Below are 21,995 nucleotides of genomic sequence, written 5' to 3' on the forward strand. Positions count from 1 at the left end.
TCACCAGGTCAGGTGCTTTGGTCAGTGTCTGTCCTCACACTGCCACCATTAGGCTCTCACCCACAACCCTCTGTTGGTGTATTGATGCTTCACCACTCTCTCAATTGCTGCCACCAATAATCCTTTTAGAGCTGCTTTCTTCCTTTTTTGGTAGCACAGACCAAGCAGCCAGCACGTGGGGGTTATTCCACAAAATCCTTCTTAATAAATAAAAAGGAAAATATCTTTTAAAATTGAAAACAAAGAAGGTTTATTTGGTACAACAGGATTGCAAATAGGAACTGGGTTGGGATGAGGAAATTATATCAGGAATGATGATTAAAATAAGGGAACACTATAAACTGCACAGTATAACTCTTGCTTTTAGTTCTATATTCAAAACCCTTCACGCCTTCTCTCACACTATCTGAAACACTCTCTCTAACCCACAGGCTATATCACTAGATGTTTTCACTTTTATCTCCCAATCTAATCCCAGACTTATCTAGCTGTTCTCAGTCTAGCTGTTCTCAATCTATCTTACTCCCAGACTTATCTGTCTCACAGAAGCAATCATTCCACCTTTTATACACAAGCTCTCATCCAATCACGCTGCATTCCATTCTCACTCAGCCATTCCCCCTTTCTTCCATTTGCCACACGGTCATTCTGCCCACACTCTGCCAAACCCCGCCTCACACTCACCTGTCAATCATTCCAGATACATACCAGCCACCATTCATATATACAAACCTTTGCTATTTACATATTGTACATGTGGAATTGCCACACCCAACATTTAAGATCTAGCTGTGAGAGATGACAGTTACATTTGTCAGGCCTGAAAACAACCAAGAAAATAAAACCCAACTGCTTTATGTTTTCAAGAGCTACTGACATTTTCATCTATATATGCACTAGGGTAGTTTTATTAACCTTACTTTATATGTGTACAACCGATGCACAGAGAGTTGTAGGATGACTTAAACCAGACTTCCCCAACCTTGGGTCTCCAGATACTGTCAATTACAACTACCATCATCCTTGAGCATTGGCCATGCTGGCTGGGTATGATGGAAGTTGCAGTTCAACAACTGGGAACCCACGGTTGGGGAAGGCTAATTTAAACAGTGATTTCTGGGGAATAATATAATAGTCATCCCACTGCATAAGCAAACTGCATAAAGTCTCAAACTGTTCCTATATTGTGGTAATGCCAAATGTTATACATACCAATTACCTTCACAGGAAATGCCACTTTAATAATGATGCTTCCTTTTCCAAGATTCCTATTCTTTCTCTATGGCTAATTCTTTCACTGGCTATTTAATACAGGGATTTGCATGTGGTTGAAAATATGCTAGGGGGCAAACTACAACCATATAGTAATCATCTAAATAAATAGGCAACATCTATGGACTCCTGCCTTGCTAAGGCTCCCCACCATCCAGCCAAAATATGTTGCTGCCTTTTTGCCACACAATCCACTCATCAGGGCAGAGACTGCTTGCGTTGCATTTGCACTTAAGTCCCTGGCCTACTTGGAGTACAATATAAATGTATACAAAACCAATTCATGATTAATGCTTTAAAAATGAAAATGGATATCAATTAGTTTTTTAAAAATCCCTTTATTTAAAATAAATGTCTTGAACGACATTTAAACAACAAAACAAAAGAAGTCATTAGGTAGGATGCTATGCACATCCAAAACACTTGGAGGAATTCATTGTCTGGATTCTAAACAACAGGGTTTAGAATTACCAATCTCAATTCCAGCTCTCGGGCTGTGTGTCAATTCATATAATATTGTCGACGAAATGAAATGGGGCTTTAACCAAAGGCCTACACATATATGATGTGTTTGCAGGCACACTTGGTTCTGTAGTTTGGGGCTGCTTTAAACAGTTATTCTCACACATGTACATTTTTGCTCAGGGCTCTTCTGCATCAAAATTTAAAATATCCTGAGAATGATGGCTTGTTGTAAAAAGAGTAAAATTTCATTTGGGGGTTGGACTCGATGGTCTCATAGGCCCCTTCTAACCCTACTATTCTATGATTCTATGATCATCAGAATAAAGATATACCAAAAATAAAATTTTATTATTAACATTTATATACGACCTTATTTGCTAAAAAGCAAGTAACATAACCTTTGTTGATATGGATGACTCACAAGAGTAACTTAAAGTATGGTAGACTGAATGTCTGCGAAGATTTTTAGATCAAGACCTAGGAGTGTCAGAGTTGAAATATAGGAACCCGGTTGCTTTGGGGGAGGGGATGTTGTGAACTGCAGCAGAAATTTTACCATCATTCTCCATCATTATCACGAGTAAAGTGTGTATTAAGGTTATTGACCCTGCTGCAGCTAATTTGTGTGTAGCCTGTCAGTAGTACATTCCTTTCCTCAGTTCTCATTGCTACTACATTGCATATATAAATATCTTACTCCTAGGCCCAGTTTAGACATAACTTTCTCTACGGCTAATTCTTTCACTGGCTATTTAATACAGGGACTTGCACGTGGTTGAAAATATGCTAGGGGGCAAACTACAACCATATAGTAACCATCTAAATAAATAGGCAACATCTATGGACTCCTGCCTTGCTAAGGCTCCCCACCATCCAGCCAAACACTAAACCATAATTCAGTTCAGCGTTATAAGTGCATGCTGCATTGAGCCTCACGTTTGTGTACTCCCCCCAAAATCCATTATGCATGAGGTGAGGAAATTGGATGCTTCCACTTTCAGTTTTGAATAAACAATGGTTTTTCTGCTATGTCCAAACTCAGGAAACTGTAGTTATTTCAAACAAACCATGATCAAACCATGGAAAAAGGGGGGGCACAAGCACAGGGATTGCCACAGCTTGTTCTCTTAATGCTAAACCAGCCTTCCCCTGATTATTGGCCATGCTGTCTGGGACTGATGGGATTTGTAGTCCAAAACATCTGGAGGCACCAAGTTGGGGGAGACTGCGCTAAAATATGGTTTAGCATTATGTCTGAACCAGGCCAAGTATTGAGTTAAACAATGTATGAAAACAGAGTTAGATCCAAGAAGATTATTTTGTGTTGTCTAGGAAACATGTATTTACAAGGGAAACAAGAAAAATATTCTGTTAGGAATGTTCCTTAATGTTCCTTAAAAAATAAAAAACACCATAGTCTGCGCTATAGAATCTTCAATATCTGAATGTCAGTCAGTTGAATATGGAGAATATGGAGAACTCAACTAGAAGAAGAGAAGAGGAGCACATCAGTTCACAGGAATGCATGTGCAAGATGAATCACAACTTGCTAAAAATAATGCCAACTACACAAATGTTTGGCAAACTAAAAGCTGAAACAAGCAATAGATCTGTTTTTCCCCAAGTCTGTTAAAATACCAACTTAATTTTCTACATTGAGTACTATTGTGGTGTTGAACCCAGATAATGATATATAAAGTAGGCACAATTATACTCTTCATTGGATCAATTTCTTTTGAAAAGGGAGAACTATCAGAGGATGTGAGTCCAATGCTGTCTTTAAAATACCCAACTTCGTTTTGGAAGCTACAGCCATATTTAACTGGCAGATGAAGCAATACCAAATAGGCAAAGTGATATTTTTTCCTTGGTTGATGTAGGAATATGCAAGCTTGTGAGTTACACAGAACTGTTTGTCTTACAGAATGAGATGGTAACTTATTATGGACTATGGAGACAATAGGTTTGGCTATAACTGCACTTTTTTTTAACCCCTTCAGACAGCTGCCTAACTGCAAAGCCACTTGGATTTCACCTATAAACATACTTAATCGGACTAAGTTCCTTAATCATCAAATGAACCATTTCTGGAATGGCAAGATAGCAAACGGTATTTCATAGGCATGCATGTACAGGGTGGCTGTTGTTTTTAGAGTTGCTGCAAAGATTGGAAACTCAGCAGTTTATGGTCTGCTAAGCATGTTAAGAAGTAATTGTTTTACGCCACTCTTTTCTCCCCCTAACTCCCCAGTCCTCCGCATGGAACTCCTTGAGCTCCAGTGGCAGAGAACAAATATGGGGGAGACTGAGCCTCTGTTCTTGCAAATGCCATTTCCACTTTCTCATATTTGTGCTTTGAATTAGGTTTGCTTGTCACACTTTGGGACTCAATGACATTCCTGAATATATATAAAACAGGGCTGAATATGTTTTTTCAAGCTGCTGCACAGCCCTGATAAGGACATTTCCAACAGCCAAAATATCAGCAGCATTTGCATGTGGCCCTTTGGCTAAGATAACAATAGAGGATAACAAATGCGAATACTGTTAGCACTGTTTTATTAACATGGATATAAACTTAGTTCGTGTGTTGTGCGCACTGTCTAGCATCTGGTCACTCCTCACACACCAATCCCTTGTTTGGTTAGCACTGGTTTAGAAGTTAAAAAGAAAACCTGTAACATACAGCAGTTTCCATTACTGTAGGACTGAGATGTTCTCTCAAAACAGCATAGACACTTGGAGACATGGGGAGAAGGTCCGATGAAGAATGCGTATCTGTAGAATCTCTCAGACTTAAGAAAAACAGACAGACAAAGAAGATGTCTTTAATGAAGGAAAATTCTGTTATTTAACATGTTATTTTATAAGCCAATCAGACACTGTTGGAATGGCTCTATCATGCACTGAACATCTTCCCAAGTAGTCTGTTTATACTAACATACTCTCGCCCAATAAAATCAATGAAGGAACTTTACAGTGCAATCCTATACCTGCCTACTCAGAAGTAAGTCCTATTGCGTTCAATGGGACTTACTCTTAGGCAAGTCTGTATAGGATTTATTTATTTATTTGTATGTATGTATGTATTTATTTGTATGTATGTTCCGGGCACCTCGGTGTTCAGTCATGCCGGCCACATGACCACGGAAGCGTCTTCGGACAGCGCTGGCTCTTCAGCTTAGAAACGGGGATGAGCACCGCACCCTAGAGTTGGACATGACTGGTTGGGGACACCTTTACCTTTACCTTTGTATGTATTACATTTCTATACTGCCCAATAGCCAAAGCTCTCTGCTTTGCAGCTTTGAGCTTCCTGCATGTGGATAGAGCCCAGAGTTGTAATATGCCCTAGCTGGTATAGACATTTCGACTAGGCACCAAGGTCCTAGCCACTCCTGTTTACCCAAAACACTCTTCTTTGCTCTATCACTCCAACCCACCCCTCCCCTAACAACACAAGCAGTTCACACCTTTTGCAGCCTCACTTTTAGGCCTGGAGCCCAGCTTCACTGAGAATGCAGCTAATTTCCCCATCAACGCACAGTTCTCAGTGAAGGCTGAAGCATCCCCAATTGGTGTAATGCTTAACGAATGCCTTCCTCAACTAATTTCTCCAAAATCAGCTCATGCATTGAATCCATGTAAAGCTCAATAAATGCGCCAAAATGGCTTTATCCACTTCATTTTTGTCTGAGTGTGGATCTCTGCATGAGAATTGCCATCTTGGCCATACAAGCTCTATTTGCCAATGTTAAAAAGGTCCCTTAAAAGTATGCGAGTCTCGTGAGAATGTGTGCAAGCTTGTACACATGTCTAGACAAGAGCACATTCTGTAACAAATAATGAAGTACTGTTTTCAAAACTGGGCTTGCCAAGTAAGTTGGGGGAGCCTTACATATTAGGAGTGGGTGCTGAGACAAAGCAGTGAAAGGAATTTCCCCTCAGTTAAAGAACAACATTCCAATGGAGCTGGTTTTGCCAAACCTCCCACACTACAAAGTGGGGTAAACATTAGTTGAAACCATTATCATGATTACTCACATTTTAGAGACTGGAATAAATACAGAAGGGACATAACCTTTGGCTCCTCCTTCTGTAGGTCTTGACACTAAATGTTAAAAATAAAACATCAGCCACATTAAATCTGTATCTAGAACTAGAAGCAGAGTGAGGTTTTCTACATGCAGTGGGATGTCACTTCATTTTGCACATTCACTGTGCAGCTCAATGAATTTGTTCTTCACCGAGGACTGTAGGTGGGGGAGGAACTATAGGTCAGTGGTAGATATGCACATGCCTGCATGCAGAAGGCCCCTGATTCAATCCCTGGCATTCCTAGCTAAAAGGATTAGGGAGCAGGTGAGGCCTCTATATGAGACCCTGGAGAGACACTGCCAGTCATAACAGACAGTAATCAGTCTAGGTGGGCAGATAGCCTGACCTTATAAAAAACGACTTCCTACATTCCCATGTTTGTTTATTCTACATGTACCAGGACTGTACACAGAAGAGTTAATGCTTTGTTTCCACAGTGCCCCCACCACTATTACACCTGGGAAAAGATCACTGGGTCAGGGTGAAACTATCCAGTCAATGAAACAAAGGAGTAAAGTTATACTTAATTAACCATCTTAATAATAATTTAAAGGCACAATCGTATATATTCTCAGCGTACAATTCTCAGCATTCCCCAGCCAGCATGGCTGGCTGAGGCATGCTGGGAGCTATAGGATGTTTGTCTAAACATGAACAGGATTGGACTTTAAGTGTTCTTAACACACTATGATGTTTAATTGCATAAACATCATAATGTGTTAAAAGCACTTCAATTATTATTCTCCCTATATTTAGCATTCCAACACTCACCAATCATTTAACCCCAGAATTATTAATCTGTTGACTTCCTTTTGTTGTTGTCGTTGTTGTTGTTGTTCAGTCGTTAAGTCGTGTCCAACTCTTCGTGACCCCATGGACCATAGCACGCCAGGCCTTCCTGACTTCCTTTACATATCGTTTATTTAATCATTTAAAGGGTATTTCACGCCCTTTGCAACCATTCATTAATCATAGATTTCTCAAAACCTCCCCACTTACTGTTGTCCAAAAGTTGAACATTAACAAACTACGCATAACATGCAACGCATGTAACGAAACACCAACTCCTTTCTTAATGAAAAACAGCCTTGTGAGGCTGTGATTTAGGTTTTTTTAGTGTAGCAGGAAGGTCATACTTAAACATTTCTCCAGTGGCTATTTTACCACTTATAATGTTTCCTAGTATTATTCCTATAATGTCTTTCCTCAGTAAGGGGAAGGTAAAACACCACCTTTTCTCCCACTGCCTTTATGCTCAAAATTGCCACCTCCTAAGGCTACTTTTCATTTTAAAATAAGTTTCAGGTTTGTTATCTATATTTGCATGTATGCGGCGTGGCCCTTTTGTTCTACTTTTTCCTTATATTTTCTACATATACTATTATAGAATTTTGGGGAACAGGATGAAATCCTAAACTCGCTTCCCTGGGAGTAAAGCCCACTGAACTCACTTGTAGACATGCAGAGGACTGTGCTACCAATATTTTATTCTATATCTTTATCTGCCTTATTACTTCTAAATATAATTCAAATGTGGTACAATAACACCTTTAAAGTCCTAAATGCTTTAGGAGTAAGGTACCAAAAGGACTGTCTCCTCCTTCATGAGTCTGTCCAACTATTTAGTTTATCCAGACAGAATATTCTCTGGGTCCTGCTACCATCAGAAATTTGGTTTGTGGGGATGCTGGAAAAGACCTTCTCCATCTTGGCACCCAGACTTTGGAACATAGTGCCCCAAGAGATCCATCTGACCCCCTCTCTGATGGTGTTTTATTGTCCAGTGAAAACTATTTTATTTCAGCGAGGCTCTGGGGTTATCTGATTTATACCCCATCCATCAAAGTATTTCATAAACAAAAGTTATAGGATTTGTAGTTCAACTCTTTGATATTTTTTAATGTAAAACTGGGTGGGGGAAATCTTTACAAGAGAAGGTATTCAAAACAATAACCAACCTTCACTTGGCTGAGAACTGTAGTGCTTTCCAAAGGCTTTGTCTTTGGGGATATCTGGATAAAGATACTTCAGTGGGTTTTCAGGAACATTATCTGCCATAATAACTTTGTAATCTCGTAAAATATCAGCAAATGGCAGTGCAGTTAAACGACCCTTATTATATGGTTCAACAGAACGGAAATCCACTTCCCCTGTGAAAACAACATTGTAAATAAGGAGATACTACAGTATGTTTTTCTAAAAATGTGAGGACAAATTGCAACATTTAAAATAATAAAAATGCCAAATGCATAAATGCTGTCATACTGAGAACTGCAACAAGCAACAGATTCCCCCAACATGCTAAAGGTCCAAAAATAATTTGCTATACAGGGGACAATTGCAGCATAGGGCCCAAAGGAGGAGGTATACAGTAGGTACAATGGCATTTATTTTATCTTATATCCATAGTTAAGGCTGCACTGGGACTTGCAATAAAATTAATACATGGTTTGGGATCCAAAGTAACATGTGCATACATTCTAAGCACACACTCAATTTTGATCCATAGCTAACTTTTCAGGAAGTCTATTGCCTCTCCCATTCTTCTTCTCTCTTTGTTGTTTGTGTTTCTCTTCCCCGCCTTTGCTGCTTCACCCACTGTCAGATTTTACACAGGGCTAGGGCTTGTCTTTTGTTTGTGTTACTCCACATGCACTGATGGCACTATATAAATAACTACTACTATCAATACTAATGTGAAACCTGCACGCTCAAAAAGCAGTTCGGTATTGACAATTTAGCATGTAAAATGAAAGGCATAGAAAAACTACAACTGCACACATTCTTTTATTGCACCTAATTCCCATTGTGCTTCATTAACTTGGGGCATTTGGGGGGTGGAGTGAAGCGTTCTGCACTTCAAAGTATAGCTCTTACCATTTTCTGACTGGGATATCCAGGTAAAAGTAATCCCTCCTAAGTTGCTTTCACTAAACCTCAACAAAAATGTTCCAGGCATCTTGTCCTTGAGCAAACCCCGCTCCTTCCCTTTGCTCACAAAACCCATAATACACCTGCAAACAAACACAGAAAGAAATGGCAGCTTTATGTACACAAATGCCTGTCAGAAATTCCCACTGAATTCGCTTGGCAATATGTTGTGCCATAGTTCCAGATAACTGCCAATGTAAGGGTCAAACCACACATGTTACACAGGAAAACCCAACTTTTTGCTTCAAGACAGGAGCAAGAAGGGCTCCAAATTTGATTACGGAAGTGGCACTGGAGGATTGGGTATTTACTTCCCCCCACTACTGTGTTTCTCTGGTCTAAATTGCCCCTCCTCACCACCATGCAGCTATTAGCCACAAAAGGTAAAAATAGAAATACAGTACTCATTCTCCCCTCACCCCCCAAGCAGGGTTGACAGGAGTTTCGGAGAGGCAATTTAGATAGATAAGCTGTGTGTGTGGCAGGTGCGTTGCTAGGTTCTTAAAAGATCCGGGGCACAGGCCCATAACACAAATTTGCGCATATATATATATATATATATATCTGAGTCTAAACGCATCTCTAGTGTGTGTGCGTGTGTGTGGGGTGTGTGCATGTGGTGTGCTTGTGTGTGTGTATATATTACATACATAAGAAGTGTGCACTGACCCCCCACCCCACTTCAACTCAGACCCTGATTCAGTGTTTTGGAAAACATCCCACTTCTGCTCGGGCCAATTTGTAGTTGGACCACTTCAGCTTAGCACCAAACCTGAGTCAATGTTTAGAAAAAATGAGTCTTTATCGTTCCTGTTGACTACCGTGGGAAATTAGAAAAAAAAAACACTATTTTTTTCTTGGTCAGAACTAGATGATAATTTCAGGCATAGTAGCCACTTAGAAGGGGATTACACCTGCCCAATGTCAGAAAAAAAGGGGCAGGGTTTATATTTTGATTTTCTTTTAAAGGGAACTGCCAATAACATTTTTATTACTTGGAAGAATTGGATAAAAAATTCAGGATTCATTGCCCCATCAGAGGAGACCATGTCTACCAAATTTCAGAAAGATAGCCACAAGGGTTTTTGTGCAAGGGCAGTATGATAAGTATATGGAGGACATACTTATCTCCCTATTTTCCTTGTGGACCATTGTTCTGAAAATTACAGACAGCCTAGAGTTGTCCCTAAGTAAGAAACCAGCAAAGTTTCAGCAGGATAGTTGCAGCAGTTCATGTAGAAGGGGAGTTCTCCAATTTGGGGGGGGGGGAGTGATTTGCTTTCCCTTCCCCCACCCCAATAGTTCTTGGGTAAATTTGTATGAAAATACACAGATCATTAGAGGTGTCCCCCAGGCAAGAAACCTGCATGAAGAATACAGATGCATGCAAATTTAGTATTACTAGAATTTATTTACATTTGAACAAAGTTAGCAGCGGGGGAAGCATGGGTGGGAAGGTGCTATTGCACTCATGTCCTGCTTGTGGGTTTCCCGTGGGCATCTGGTTGGCCACTGTGTGAACTAGATGCTGGACTAGATGGACCTTGGTCTGATGCAGCACAGCTCTTCTGAGCATATGCAGAATGTTTTTCTTTCACCAGTGAGCACTTACATTCTCCCCCTACCAATTCTGTTCCCCTCTATGCAACCATCCCTCCTCATCCTACCACCCTGCAGCAACTCTTTATGAAAACAGATGTCTTGTTTTGTGCAACTGTCCTCTACCTCCTCCTTGTTATGCACAAGGTCTCATTGTCTGTTCCTCCCCATATCTTAATTTGTGCCAAGACTTCACCAGGATTCAGCCAATGAGTCTGTTTTCAAAACTAGGGTTAAGTTATGGAGCAACTCTGAGCATGTACTAAGTGCCTTTCCCTCACCACTGAAGCTAGAGTTCATGCAACCCCCCCCCCCATGACAGAACATGCATAGGACTGAGCTGAAAGGGTAGTAAATTCATTAGCCACAACTAGGTAGACACTGTATTAAGCCTGCAGTACCATGCTCACAACTCAGGACTTATTTCTGAGTAAACATGCAGAACATCAAGGTGCAAACCTTCCTGCAAAAGTAACTTTTGCTGGAATCCTATGCACACTTTCCTGAGGGTAAGCCTCATCAAACATAATGGGACATCTCAGTAGGCATACATAGGATTGCATACATTAGAATATTTATCTCCCTTCCATTTAAAAAACAAACCAAAAACTCCTATTTTTATTAAAGCTTTCTGTTCAGAGGAACATAGGAAGCTGCCTTATACTGAGTCAGACCCAGGGTCCATCTAGCCCAGTATTGTTGACACTGAATGGCAGCAGTGGCTTTCCAGGGTTTCAGGCCAGATTCTTTCCTAGCCCTACCTGGAGATGCTGGGGATTGAACCTGGGACCTTCTGCCTGCCAAGCGTGTGCTCTGCCACTGAGCAACAGCCCTTCCTATTGCTGGATGATGGCAACTAACAAACAGAACAGCCCCAGATTTGTTTCTCTGCAGCCATGTGAACCCACTTTTCTCAAAGGCTTGAGTGAGAAGGAGAAAAACCAACCCTCTTGTCTGTTTGTATAAAGTCAAATACAGTTCAGAACTTCTCTTGACCATGGAAGATAATTCTCTTTAAGAATTCCCCAGGATATGCTCTGGGTGGAATAAAGAAGAGAAAGGAAGAAAGAACAGGATAGGGAAGGGAAGAAGAACAGAAGAATGGTGACTGGAAATGTGGGGGTAGAGAGACACTTAAGCCAAGTGGCTCCTTTCAGAGAGGTAGTACTTCAAAGGAATTTAGGGGGCTGTGGAAGGTTTGTAAGGATTGCACATATTTAAATTAACTTTATGAGGTGAGGTGGTGGAGGGCTTTTTCTAACTTTTTTTTTTTAACACTGTAGAACCTATTTGAAAGCCTCAGCAGTTCCTGGATCATGATGCCACATAGTCCTAACCCTCCCTTTGGACTCCATTTGAGTCCTACAGCTATTTAGGAGAAATTAAAGTGGAGGGGAAGAAAGAAGTTTGTGGAAGCTGATTGGATCCTTTGCTGTACTGAAGCTACTAAACTTCTGCAGAAGCCAAAGGTTCCAGTTTGGGGTAGTAAAATCAGATGCTGTGTGAAACACCAGTATTTCACATGGAGCTCTTTCTTCCCTTCCTTCTCCTTCTTCAAAATTTAACGGCAAGCAAGCTTCCAACAGTGGACATTTAAGAGCAGAAAAGTAGGGGGGGCAGGAGAAGTTTTTTGCACCTCAAAAAACCCCTACACTAGAGATTAAAGATACTGACCACCTAATGGTCACCTTAAACACCTTCTGATTAGGATCTCTGATCTCCTCTGTGGCTTAACAGTTTTTAATTTTTGTTTTAGTCTTTGAGAAAAGGAAACTTTATACATGGCTAGCACAAAAGCCACTAGACCTAACTGCCTGAACTTTGGCAGGCTCAGTCAGCTCCATATGGGCTGCCAGGTCCCCAAATTCCATGCACATATGTGGAAACACACACACAAAATATAGCTCTTTGCTTTGACAGATTTTCTTGAAAATAGCAAATGTTACCTGTGACTAGCACAAAAGCCACTGGACCTAACTGCCTGAAATTGGGCAGGTTCAATCAGCTCCATGGTCTCCAAATTTCATGTATTTATTATACTAAAAAAAAGTTATGGCTGTTTTCTGTTTTCCAGTGCCCAGGTGAGGCCTCCCCTAATTACGCCCCTGGTGTGTCAGTTAAATGTCCCCTTCCCTGACACTGCTTTGCTAATTAAATTCAGAGCTTCCTGCTCCTATTTTAAGAAGTCAGGAGATCATGGATCATCATATGTGGTTTGTGTCCTAATTCTCAACTACTCAAATAAGCAAAACACTTAAAGGTGCTCACAACACCCATGATACATCTGCAAAAACATAGGAAAATAAATGTCAGATTTAAGTCTACACAAGCCTCATCAGGAATTCCTCTGGTCAATCTTTACCCTCTAGTTCCCGGTGCAAGGCAAAAACTCAAAGGAATTGAGTGCTGTTTCACCTGTGAAATCACGGTGCTGCACTGGTGAGGCAAAATACCCAGGATATGACACCTGGGATAGCACAACGGCACCAGTGCAACACCATTGTGCAAAGCCTCTTGCAACTCAAATGTAGGGAGATGCAAGATAACACAGGAGTGGCAAAAACTAACTATACCTAGCGATCTTGTTAAGACCCCGAGTTCTCTGTACACCACCTCCCCTTGCCCCTGCTGCATCTGCTTAATTCTTCCACTGGAATCGATAGGACTTAAAGTTGCTTATCTTTGGCTCAGATCTTTCCAGTGTCTGTACTTATTTAATAAATGTTAAATGACAAATATTCTCCATGGCCAATTTATGTACCATTATCAAATGCTGCTCACCCATCAATCCAAAGAGGAAGAATGTGTTTTTTAATTAGATCCAAGATTGCTTCAAGCCATATCCAAAATGTAAAGGATTTACCAGGCAAGTGTTCCTGTTTATAAAACAAATTAGATATACAGAGAAATTCACTCATATTTTAAATAAAACACCAGTATTTTTGTTGGCTTGTTGAGTCTTATTCTGAAACAAAACAGCCATTTGGTCTTCCAGAATTCTGAAGGTCACCTATGGTACTATTTCTTAACAGTATTTAACTTACTACATATGCATGTGAGATTGCAGCAATTTTGCATATCAGCACAACATACCAATCCTTCTGAAGGCAATCTACACGTAGAAGTTTTACCTTACTTCTCCGTTTTTACAATAAACATTTCTGTTGCATTTTTTATATTGCCTACTTACTGTTCTTTTTCTATACTCAGCTTCTAGTGACATTTATAATAACTACTTTTAAAATTAGGGCTAAATTAGCCACTGTGATACCCCTACCAGATATGCATAAAATCAGTCTATCTGTTTGGTATCTTCAACATTTACCGTAATTTAATTTATACATTTTAAAATCCTTCTTGGAGTGGACTACCAGTGATAAATAGTCTTATATTTTTTTTCCTTGCTGCAATATTTAGGGCGCAACCCTGTTAGGTGGCCACCCATTAGAAGGAAGCCTCTGATCCCGGAGGCTTCCAAATATCCTATGCCCTGCTGGACTGCTAGCAGCAGGGTGGGAGGAGCAACGGAGGCAATTTTCACCTCTCTGTCCTCCTTTGTTTACTAGATGGGCCTCTGAGACACACTGCCAAGACAGAGGCTAGAGAAGCCATAGAATGTTGCATACTCCAGCCTCTCCTAATTTCCCTGTCTACCAGAATTCCCCCCTTTTGACCTCTATGAGGTTATCTCAGGCTGCTTTTGGTTCCAGGTTTGAAGGGGTCCTTAGTAAAGTACCACCTGGGGGGGCTCCCTTCTCTGTCAGTAGGATCCCCGCCAGGGTTTACCTAGTAGTGGTGGCAGCAGCAGCACCCTGAATTAGCGATGAGCAAATCTTACCACATGTACCCATGCCATTTTGTGAACATACGTGTTTCTCCACTTATAGTTCCAGCACATATTTTTTTAAAGAAAACAAGATTAGCCCTTTGCAAAAGATCCCTGAAACACTCTCCCTTATATTATAGCACTCAACTAGTGCATTGTGTGGGGTTGGTTGTTTTTTTTTATAAACTACATGGCTACATACCCACCAGTGTAGCAAGGCTGCCCTACCATCCATTTCACTTGCAGGAGGGTTATTGTACTTTTGTCCCTGCAAAGTTACATGTGGCATATCATTCCAATGCTAAATTTGCTTGGAGAATAGACTGGCTGTATGTACAGAAATACATTATCATGCAGCAGGATTAGACCGGTATTCAAACACGAACAATGAGGAAAGCAACAATTTGAAATATAGTAACAACTTACCTTACAGAACTTTGACCAGGAAAGTTGATGATCACTGTAAGTAACTTGTCCTAAAAATTAAAGAGAAAAAAATGCAAGGCAAAAATCCTTCCAAAATTTTTACTTGTTTTAAATATAGCAAGGCCAAATTATTTGAAAGACAAGCACAATTTCTCAAGTTGATCTCAGTCTAAAACAGCCTTCCCCTGGTGCCCTCCAATGTTTTGAACTTCAGCTCCCATCAGCCCTACGCAGCATGTCCAATGGTGAGGAATTTTGGGAGTTGTAGTCCAAAACATCTGGAGGGCACCAGGTAGAGGAAGGCTAGCCTAAAGACTGCCTCAGGTACTGCAGTCTGGGACTTTCATATCTCACTCCTTTGTATTTAAGTACTTTTGATACTTTTTGTATTTTGTTTTGTTCTTTCTATTGTCTATCTTTTTTATTGTGAACCACCCTGCGATATGCATTATAAAGGATGTTATATAAATGCTGTAAATAAATAAACATTCCTGCCACAAACAGTGAGAGGGGAATTGAAATACAGTCAGGGCCAGAAATATTGGAACAAGGATAACTGTTTTGGCAGTTGGCCTCTGTAGACCACCACACTGAAGTTGAAAGGAAACACATCCAGATGGGAGTGAAGTCAGGACTGTCAGCTGTAATTCATGGGGTTTGACAAAAGTGGGGCACTAACCATTCAGGAAGGACAGCCAGTGGCATACACACACACCCATCGTTGGTGGCTCATAAGTAATGGAACAAACCAACATCATTTCAAACTTAAGGATCGCCTTGAATACATGGATGCAAATCCTTTGCAGTCAATGCCTGCCTGAAGTCTGGAACCCATGGACATGACCAAATGCTGAGTTTTCTCCCTCGAGATGCTTTGCCAGGCCTTTACTGCAGCTGCCTTCAGCTGCTGCTTGTTTGTGGGTCTTTCTGCCTTCAGTCTTGTCTTCAGTAAGTGAAAAGCATGCTCTATTGGGTTGAGATCAGGTGACTGGCTTGGCCATGAAAGAACATCCCACTTCTTTGCCTTGAGAAACTCTTGGGTAGCTTTTGCTGTATATTTTGGGTCATTATCCATCTGCAATATGATGCAGCGTCCTATCAGTTTGGCAGCATCCGGCTGAATCTGAGCAGAAAGTATAGCCCTCTACACTTCAGAATTCATCCTGCTGCTTTTATCAGCAGTCAGGTCATCAATAAACACCAGTGACCCGGTTCCGTTGGCAGCCATACATGCCCATGCCATAACACTGCCTCCACCATGTTTGACAGATGATGTGGTATGCTTTGGATCATGAGCTGTTCCTTTCCTTCTCCATACTTTTCTCTTCCCATCATTCTGGTACAAGTTAATCTTGGTTTCATCAGTCCAAAGAATCTTATTACAGAACTGGGTGGGCTTTTTAGGTGTTTGCTGGCAAAGGCTAATCTGGCCTGTCTGTTCTTGAGCATTACCAGTGGTTTGCACCTTGTTGTGAAGCCTCTGTATTTACATTCATAAAGCCGTCTCTTGACTGTAGATGTTGACAATGACATGCCTACCTCCTCAAGAGCGTTCTTGACCTGGCTAGATGTTGTGAAAGGGTTCCTCTTCATCATGAGCAGAATTCTGCGGTCATCCACTTTAGTTGTCTTCCGTGGTCTTCCAGGCCTTTTTCTGTTGCTAAGCTTGCCAGTTGATTCCTTCTTTTTCAGGATGTTCCAAACTGTTGTGTTGGACACTCCCAATGTTTTTGCTCTCTCTCTGATGGGTTTATTTTGTTTCCTCAGCCTAATGATGGCCTCCTTCACTCGCATGGACACCTCTTTGGGCCTCATGTTGGGAGTTCCAGTGAACAGCTACTAAATGTAAATGTAACACTCAGAACCACCTCCAGGCCATTTATCTGCTTGATTGGTCATGGGGTACCCAGGAAACAGGCCACACCTGGCCATGCAGCTGCTTGTCAGCCATTTGTTCCATTATTTATGAGCCACCAACGATGGGGGTGTGTGTATGCCACTGGTTGTCCTTCCTGAATGGTTAGTGCCCCATTTTTGTTACACCCCTTGAATTACAGCTGAAAGTCCTGACTTCGCTCCCATCTGGGTGTGTTTCCTTTCAACTTCAATGTGGTGGTGTACAGAGGCCAACTGCCAAAACAGTTATCCTTGTTCCAATATTTCTGGCCTTGACTGTAACTGGTATTTTACACTAGACTGCTTTTATTAGTCTGATAGAAATAATTAGGAGCAAAATATTTCTGACTTGCAACCGGGCATAATTTGACTCACAGACATGAACATTGAATGGGAATGCTGAAAAGAGGTTTTATATTGCCATAGTTCTTACCTGTAAGTTTGTCAGCCAGCATCCCGAGTTGATCGGAATTGAGTCCACGGCCCACATACGATGAAAACTGCCAGCTCAGTACTTCCAAGAGCTGACTCAAAGCGACAGGTGGCGGATTATTAAAGAAAGCCAAGTTCTGCAGCCAAATAAAGATTAATATAGCACCTTGTTAGCTACTCTGATTGTTTTCTTATATAATTGTGAATTGTCTTAGAGGATCTAAAGGGCAAAAGGCTGGAGTTAGAAATACAATAATCTTTTTTTTTTAAGTCTATGGAGGCTCTAAGCTTATTAATAAAGCCAGATTGCCTGTATAGTACATTTTGAGACCTTCTATACGAATATTTATTTATTATTATTTATTTAGGGCATTTTTACCCCACTCTTCAGCCGAAAAAGGCTCCCAGTGTGGCTTACGAAGGCTAATATTAAGACAGTCCCTGCCCTCAGGATTACAATCTAAAAGACACAACACAAAAGGAAAAGGGATTGGGAGGGAGGAGGGGAAGGAAAGCAAATCCATCGCTGACCGATGTATTGGGCTAGGTTGGTCTCCCCCTTGCCCTAATGCTCTTTCTGGGAGACAAGGAGTGCAGCCTCCCAGCAGCCCTTGGTTCTCTGGCCGACGGATAAGGCCAGAGTCTGCAGTCCCAGGGAACTCAATAAAGGTAGACTGTAAAGATCATATAGTATCTGTGCATCATTCAAGTACCAGTAAGAATACACAAGTCCTTAGTGGCACTCACAAAACAGCATTATTTTTAATTTTTGTTTACTACCCTGAGCTTTTGAGATATGCTGAGCTAAGGTAGGATCTTACATTACCGGCTGTACTGTACATATGCTGCATGTATCCATAACATGTCAGAGCAATACCTGTCTTTTCTGACCATGTATATATGCACATATGTAAGCCAGAAGACACCAGGGACAATTACAGCTCCCCTAGTTTATATATACCAAAATGTAGCACTCACACAGTATGGGGAATACGGCAAGAACATATAATCTATATTATTATTATTATTATTTACATTTCTATACTGCCCCATAGCTGAAGCTCTCTGGGCAGTTTACAAAGGTTAAAAACATTAAAAATACAATATGCAAAATTTAAAAACATTAAAAATACACAAATGGTATACACAGAGGCAACATATATCTAAAAACAACTTTGAGCAATCAGCCAAACCATTAAAAAATCCAGGATCAATTAAAACTCATCACCTGCTGCCAAATGCCTAGGAAAAGAGAAAAGTCTTGACCTGGAACAGGAAGGGTAACAATGTTGGCGCCACGCAGGCCTCTTTGGGCAGAATACTCCATGATTGGGGGGGCTACCACTGAGAAGTCTCTCTTCTTTGTTGCTGTTGTATAGGTGTATTTGTGTACCTGCTAATTTTATAATGTGTGCAACCCCTCCCAGCTCTTAAGTTAGTTATATTACAGTCAATGGAAGGAATGGAGGAGACATGTCTTTGGTTTGGATTTTAATGCAAAGCTACCTAAATTCACACTTCCCGAACTGATATGTAAACCAAAATGCAGCTATCCTTCAGTATTCACACTTCTTCAAACTTTCCAATCTAGCTCTCCAATTAATGCATAGAAAAGTGTGTACATTAGGCAAAAGTATGCAAAAATGTGTATATTAGCGAAAATGATGTACAAAAATGCATATATAAGGAGAAATGTGCACTAAAATTCATACAAATGTTTGTGCTTTTAAAAAATAACTGTGCAAATGATGTGGAAATGGGACAAAACAAACATCAGATTGGAAAACGGAGAAACTGAAATTAACAGGTTTGTCCATCTCTAGCCAATGGGACTTTTCTTCCAAGTAAATGCATTTACTTAGATCAGCCTTCCCCAACCTGGTGCCCTCCAAATGCAATAAAGGAGTTTTGCTTTATTTGGTTGATGTTTAGCAAATATCTCTTTATCCAAGTGTCCAACTCTATGCATGTTTAGACAGAAAAAGTCCTACAACTCCCAGTATGTCCCAGAGATTCATCATGCGGAACTTTTATCCTGCTATTGAGATGGCTCTAGGGATGTACGAAAGTCCCTTACCTTTGACGAAAATTGATTCGCAGTGGGGGGGAGGCGCTCCGTCCCTCCCCCTGAAATTCTGGCCAGGGGGGAGGCGCCCCATCCCTCCCCCCTGAAATTCTGGCCGGGGGGGAGGCGCCCCGTCCCTCCCGCCGCGAATCCTGTTCTGCCGGGACTGCAAATAGCGGCGGCTGTAGCCGCTGCCGTTTGCATCCCTGCAGTCAGCCATGATAGGCTATGTAAATGTTTACGTAGCCTATCACGGCTGAGTGAAGAAGAAAAAAACCCCGCGTGTACGCAAATGGCGGCGCCCACGGGCGCCGCCATTTGCGTTCCTTATTTTGGCACGTGTAGTCTACATAAACATTTACGTAGACCACACGTGCCAAAATAAGGAACACAAATGGCGGCGCCCACGGGAGCCGCCATTTGCGTACGCGCTTTTTGTTTTGTTTTTTCACTCAGCCGTGATAGGCTACGTAAACATTTACATAGCCTATCACGGTATTTTTTAAAAATCTATCACTTTTTTTGGTTTTTTTTTTTAACTGGAAATGGCGGTGGCGGCAGCCGGTCAGAAGACCGGCCGCCGGAGCCGCCGCCACCACTGCCGCCGCCGGAGCTGCCGCTGCCAGGGACATTTGCACAAGGTAAGTCCCATCCCGGGGGGGGGGGGGGCAGACCGTTTCGCCACCACTTTCGGGCGGCCGAATGCATTGGCATTCGGCCTCCCTGAGATTCGTGGCAAAATTCTCTGACATCCCTAGATGGCTCTTTCTCAGATGTTTGCAGACTCTTTAGATGATGCCACCGTTCCTCTCCAGGGTGTCTCCTGCCATTTCCTCCAGCTTATCTTATGTTTTCCCCAAACGCAAAAAATGTGGTATTTTTTCCGCTCACAGAACAGGAGCGCCATGGCCTCCATGTGAAATTCTCCCACAGCGAAAGAAACTGCTCTGCCTGCCTGCTGTGGGCATTTGTTTTCGGTTGTTGGGAGTGCGGTCAGGATGAGAAAGGAAGGATTGTGTCTCCTGCCTCTGCATTTCTCAGTTGGAGGGAGAAGAGGATAAAATGCCTCCCTGCAATGAAGGGAGACACATCTGATCCCCCACCCCACCAAGCTCAGAAGCAATGTCCTGTGTTGTTTCAGAACTCCCTATTACGTTCAGTAGGGCTTACTCCCAAGTAAATGTGCCAAGGGTTGCAGACTTACAGGGTGATCTTATGTATACTCAGAAGTAAGTCCCATTGAGTTCAATGCAGCTTACTCCCACGTAAGTGTGCCAAGGGTTGCAGACTTACAGCACAACCTTACATTTTATGTCTACTCAGAAGTAAGTCAGAGGTTTCCTGGGGACTGCGAGAAAACAGTACAGCAGAAGTTAAGCTACGAAAACAAGACTCCCCCCCCCTTCTTTGTACACATGCTAGCGAGGGAGGGAGGCACTCCCTCAGTTCAAACCATGTGGCTGCCATGTAAAGAAGCCGTTCCTAATCCCGCAAAGAAACCTAAAGCAGGAAGTTCCGGAAAGGATGTGGGTTTTTGCGGGGGGGGGGGGGTTTGCTTAATGTAGAAACACCCCCAGCCAGCATGGCTGGCTAGGGCATGCTGGGAGTTGTAGGACTTTTTTTCTGTCTAAACATGTGAAGGATTGCACCCTAAATTGCTATGAAATGAATATGTAAGAATAACATTTGACAAACTATAAATCAAACTATAATAGTAAATTGGTTAAGACAGAGGAAGAACAATGACGTGTTACACTCATAAAAATGAGATGAGACTGGCTTGCCAGATCTAACTGTCTCCCAAAAATCTAGGAATACACTTTAAAAAATGGAATCAGTCAGATTAAGCACAGATCCATTGTTAAGGATATATTCTTTAAACACAACATAAGAGTAATACGCATATTAATTTTAGTCCGTGTCTCACTGAGCCAGAAGGTAGAATACTGATCTAGCTGAATCCCCCATTCATTCTAAACTGTATAACATGAGTAGTTTTGTGCCTCCCATTTTATTCTATTGATTTAGACTTTTGAGAAATTCCCTGTTTTTGCAGGGTATTTTTGCCTTTTTCTTGTCCTGTGTTTTAGGTCTAAACTATACCAGAAGATCATATGGTTCTACATCTCCTTTTTCCCATTGCCACCTGTGTCTGGGATGAGAATGAAATGGTTAATCCAAAACATTCTCAGGTACCTCAAGAGACATATGGAATATTGTAAATCCATTAAACTGAGGTCCATTATACACAATGGATGATTTGCCCTCAATGGGTGTGGATGGCAGTTAATTAGTATTATATAATGGGTTGTATCTAGACATGCTCTTCAGTGAACAGAATGGTTCCCTCTATTCCCAGAAGGGACTCACTGCAGGAAGGGAGAGCCAATTTTAGCTAATTCTCCCTTCTGCCTGCAGCCCCATGCCCCCCCCACCGCCCCATTCTGGTCCGGAAGATCAGGGGACCCACTGAAGGAGCATTGAAAATGGTGCAGGGGGAAGGAGGAACCAGCAAGAATCACCTCCTCCCTTTCCTCCAGTGGAGTTTTCCATGAGACAAATTCTGCTCATGGGAAGTCTTGATCAAACCCAATATGTATATATATGCATCACAGGAAATAAGCCCTGTTTGCTTTCACACCCAATTAGTGAAATGCACAAAACCTACCTGTGGTTCATTTGTTGACAAGTTGTACCAGAGAACAGAAGCCCAAGCATTAGGCAATTGGCTGACATTAGAAATCATCACGACTGGTAAAGAACTCGTCTGATGGGAAGGATACATAGATGGTGTCAGTGTTGATACGGTACAGAGCCAGAGATAATTGCATGGGGAGTGAACTGAAGTTTTATCATGAGTGCATTAGATGTACTGCTGCTGTAATGTCAGAAAATTCTGTACTCAAATGCTATGGATGACTCCCACAGTTTTTCGCAGGTAACCAATATTCTTGGAGCTCAGCTTTCTCTGCTGGACATGACATA

At 41.6% G+C, this 21,995-nt stretch overlaps 1 protein-coding gene across 2 annotated transcripts in view; it reads right to left on the reverse strand.

The window, feature by feature from the left end:
* Positions 1-229: 229 nt before the first annotated feature.
* The window catches only part of STAT4 (signal transducer and activator of transcription 4), a 66,252-nt gene continuing 44,486 nt past the window's right edge, over positions 230-21,995 (reverse strand). For both annotated transcript variants that reach the window (XM_084816317.1, XM_084816322.1), the window contains exons 16-24: positions 21,679-21,777; positions 16,947-17,082; positions 14,618-14,667; positions 13,147-13,241; positions 8,713-8,849; positions 7,794-7,985; positions 5,782-5,848; positions 4,424-4,532; positions 230-3,221 (exon numbers count right to left, since the gene is read on the reverse strand). In XM_084816317.1, coding sequence (XP_084672443.1) covers positions 3,186-3,221; positions 4,424-4,532; positions 5,782-5,848; positions 7,794-7,985; positions 8,713-8,849; positions 13,147-13,241; positions 14,618-14,667; positions 16,947-17,082; positions 21,679-21,777 — 921 coding nt within the window. In that variant the 3' untranslated portion in view covers positions 230-3,185. The remainder of the gene's footprint in view (positions 3,222-4,423; positions 4,533-5,781; positions 5,849-7,793; positions 7,986-8,712; positions 8,850-13,146; positions 13,242-14,617; positions 14,668-16,946; positions 17,083-21,678; positions 21,778-21,995) is intronic.

This window comes from Heloderma suspectum, chromosome 1 (genome assembly GCF_057233095.1).
Source record: "Heloderma suspectum isolate Gila_16-S chromosome 1, 16-S_ref, whole genome shotgun sequence".
Lineage (NCBI taxonomy): Eukaryota > Metazoa > Chordata > Lepidosauria > Squamata > Helodermatidae > Heloderma > Heloderma suspectum.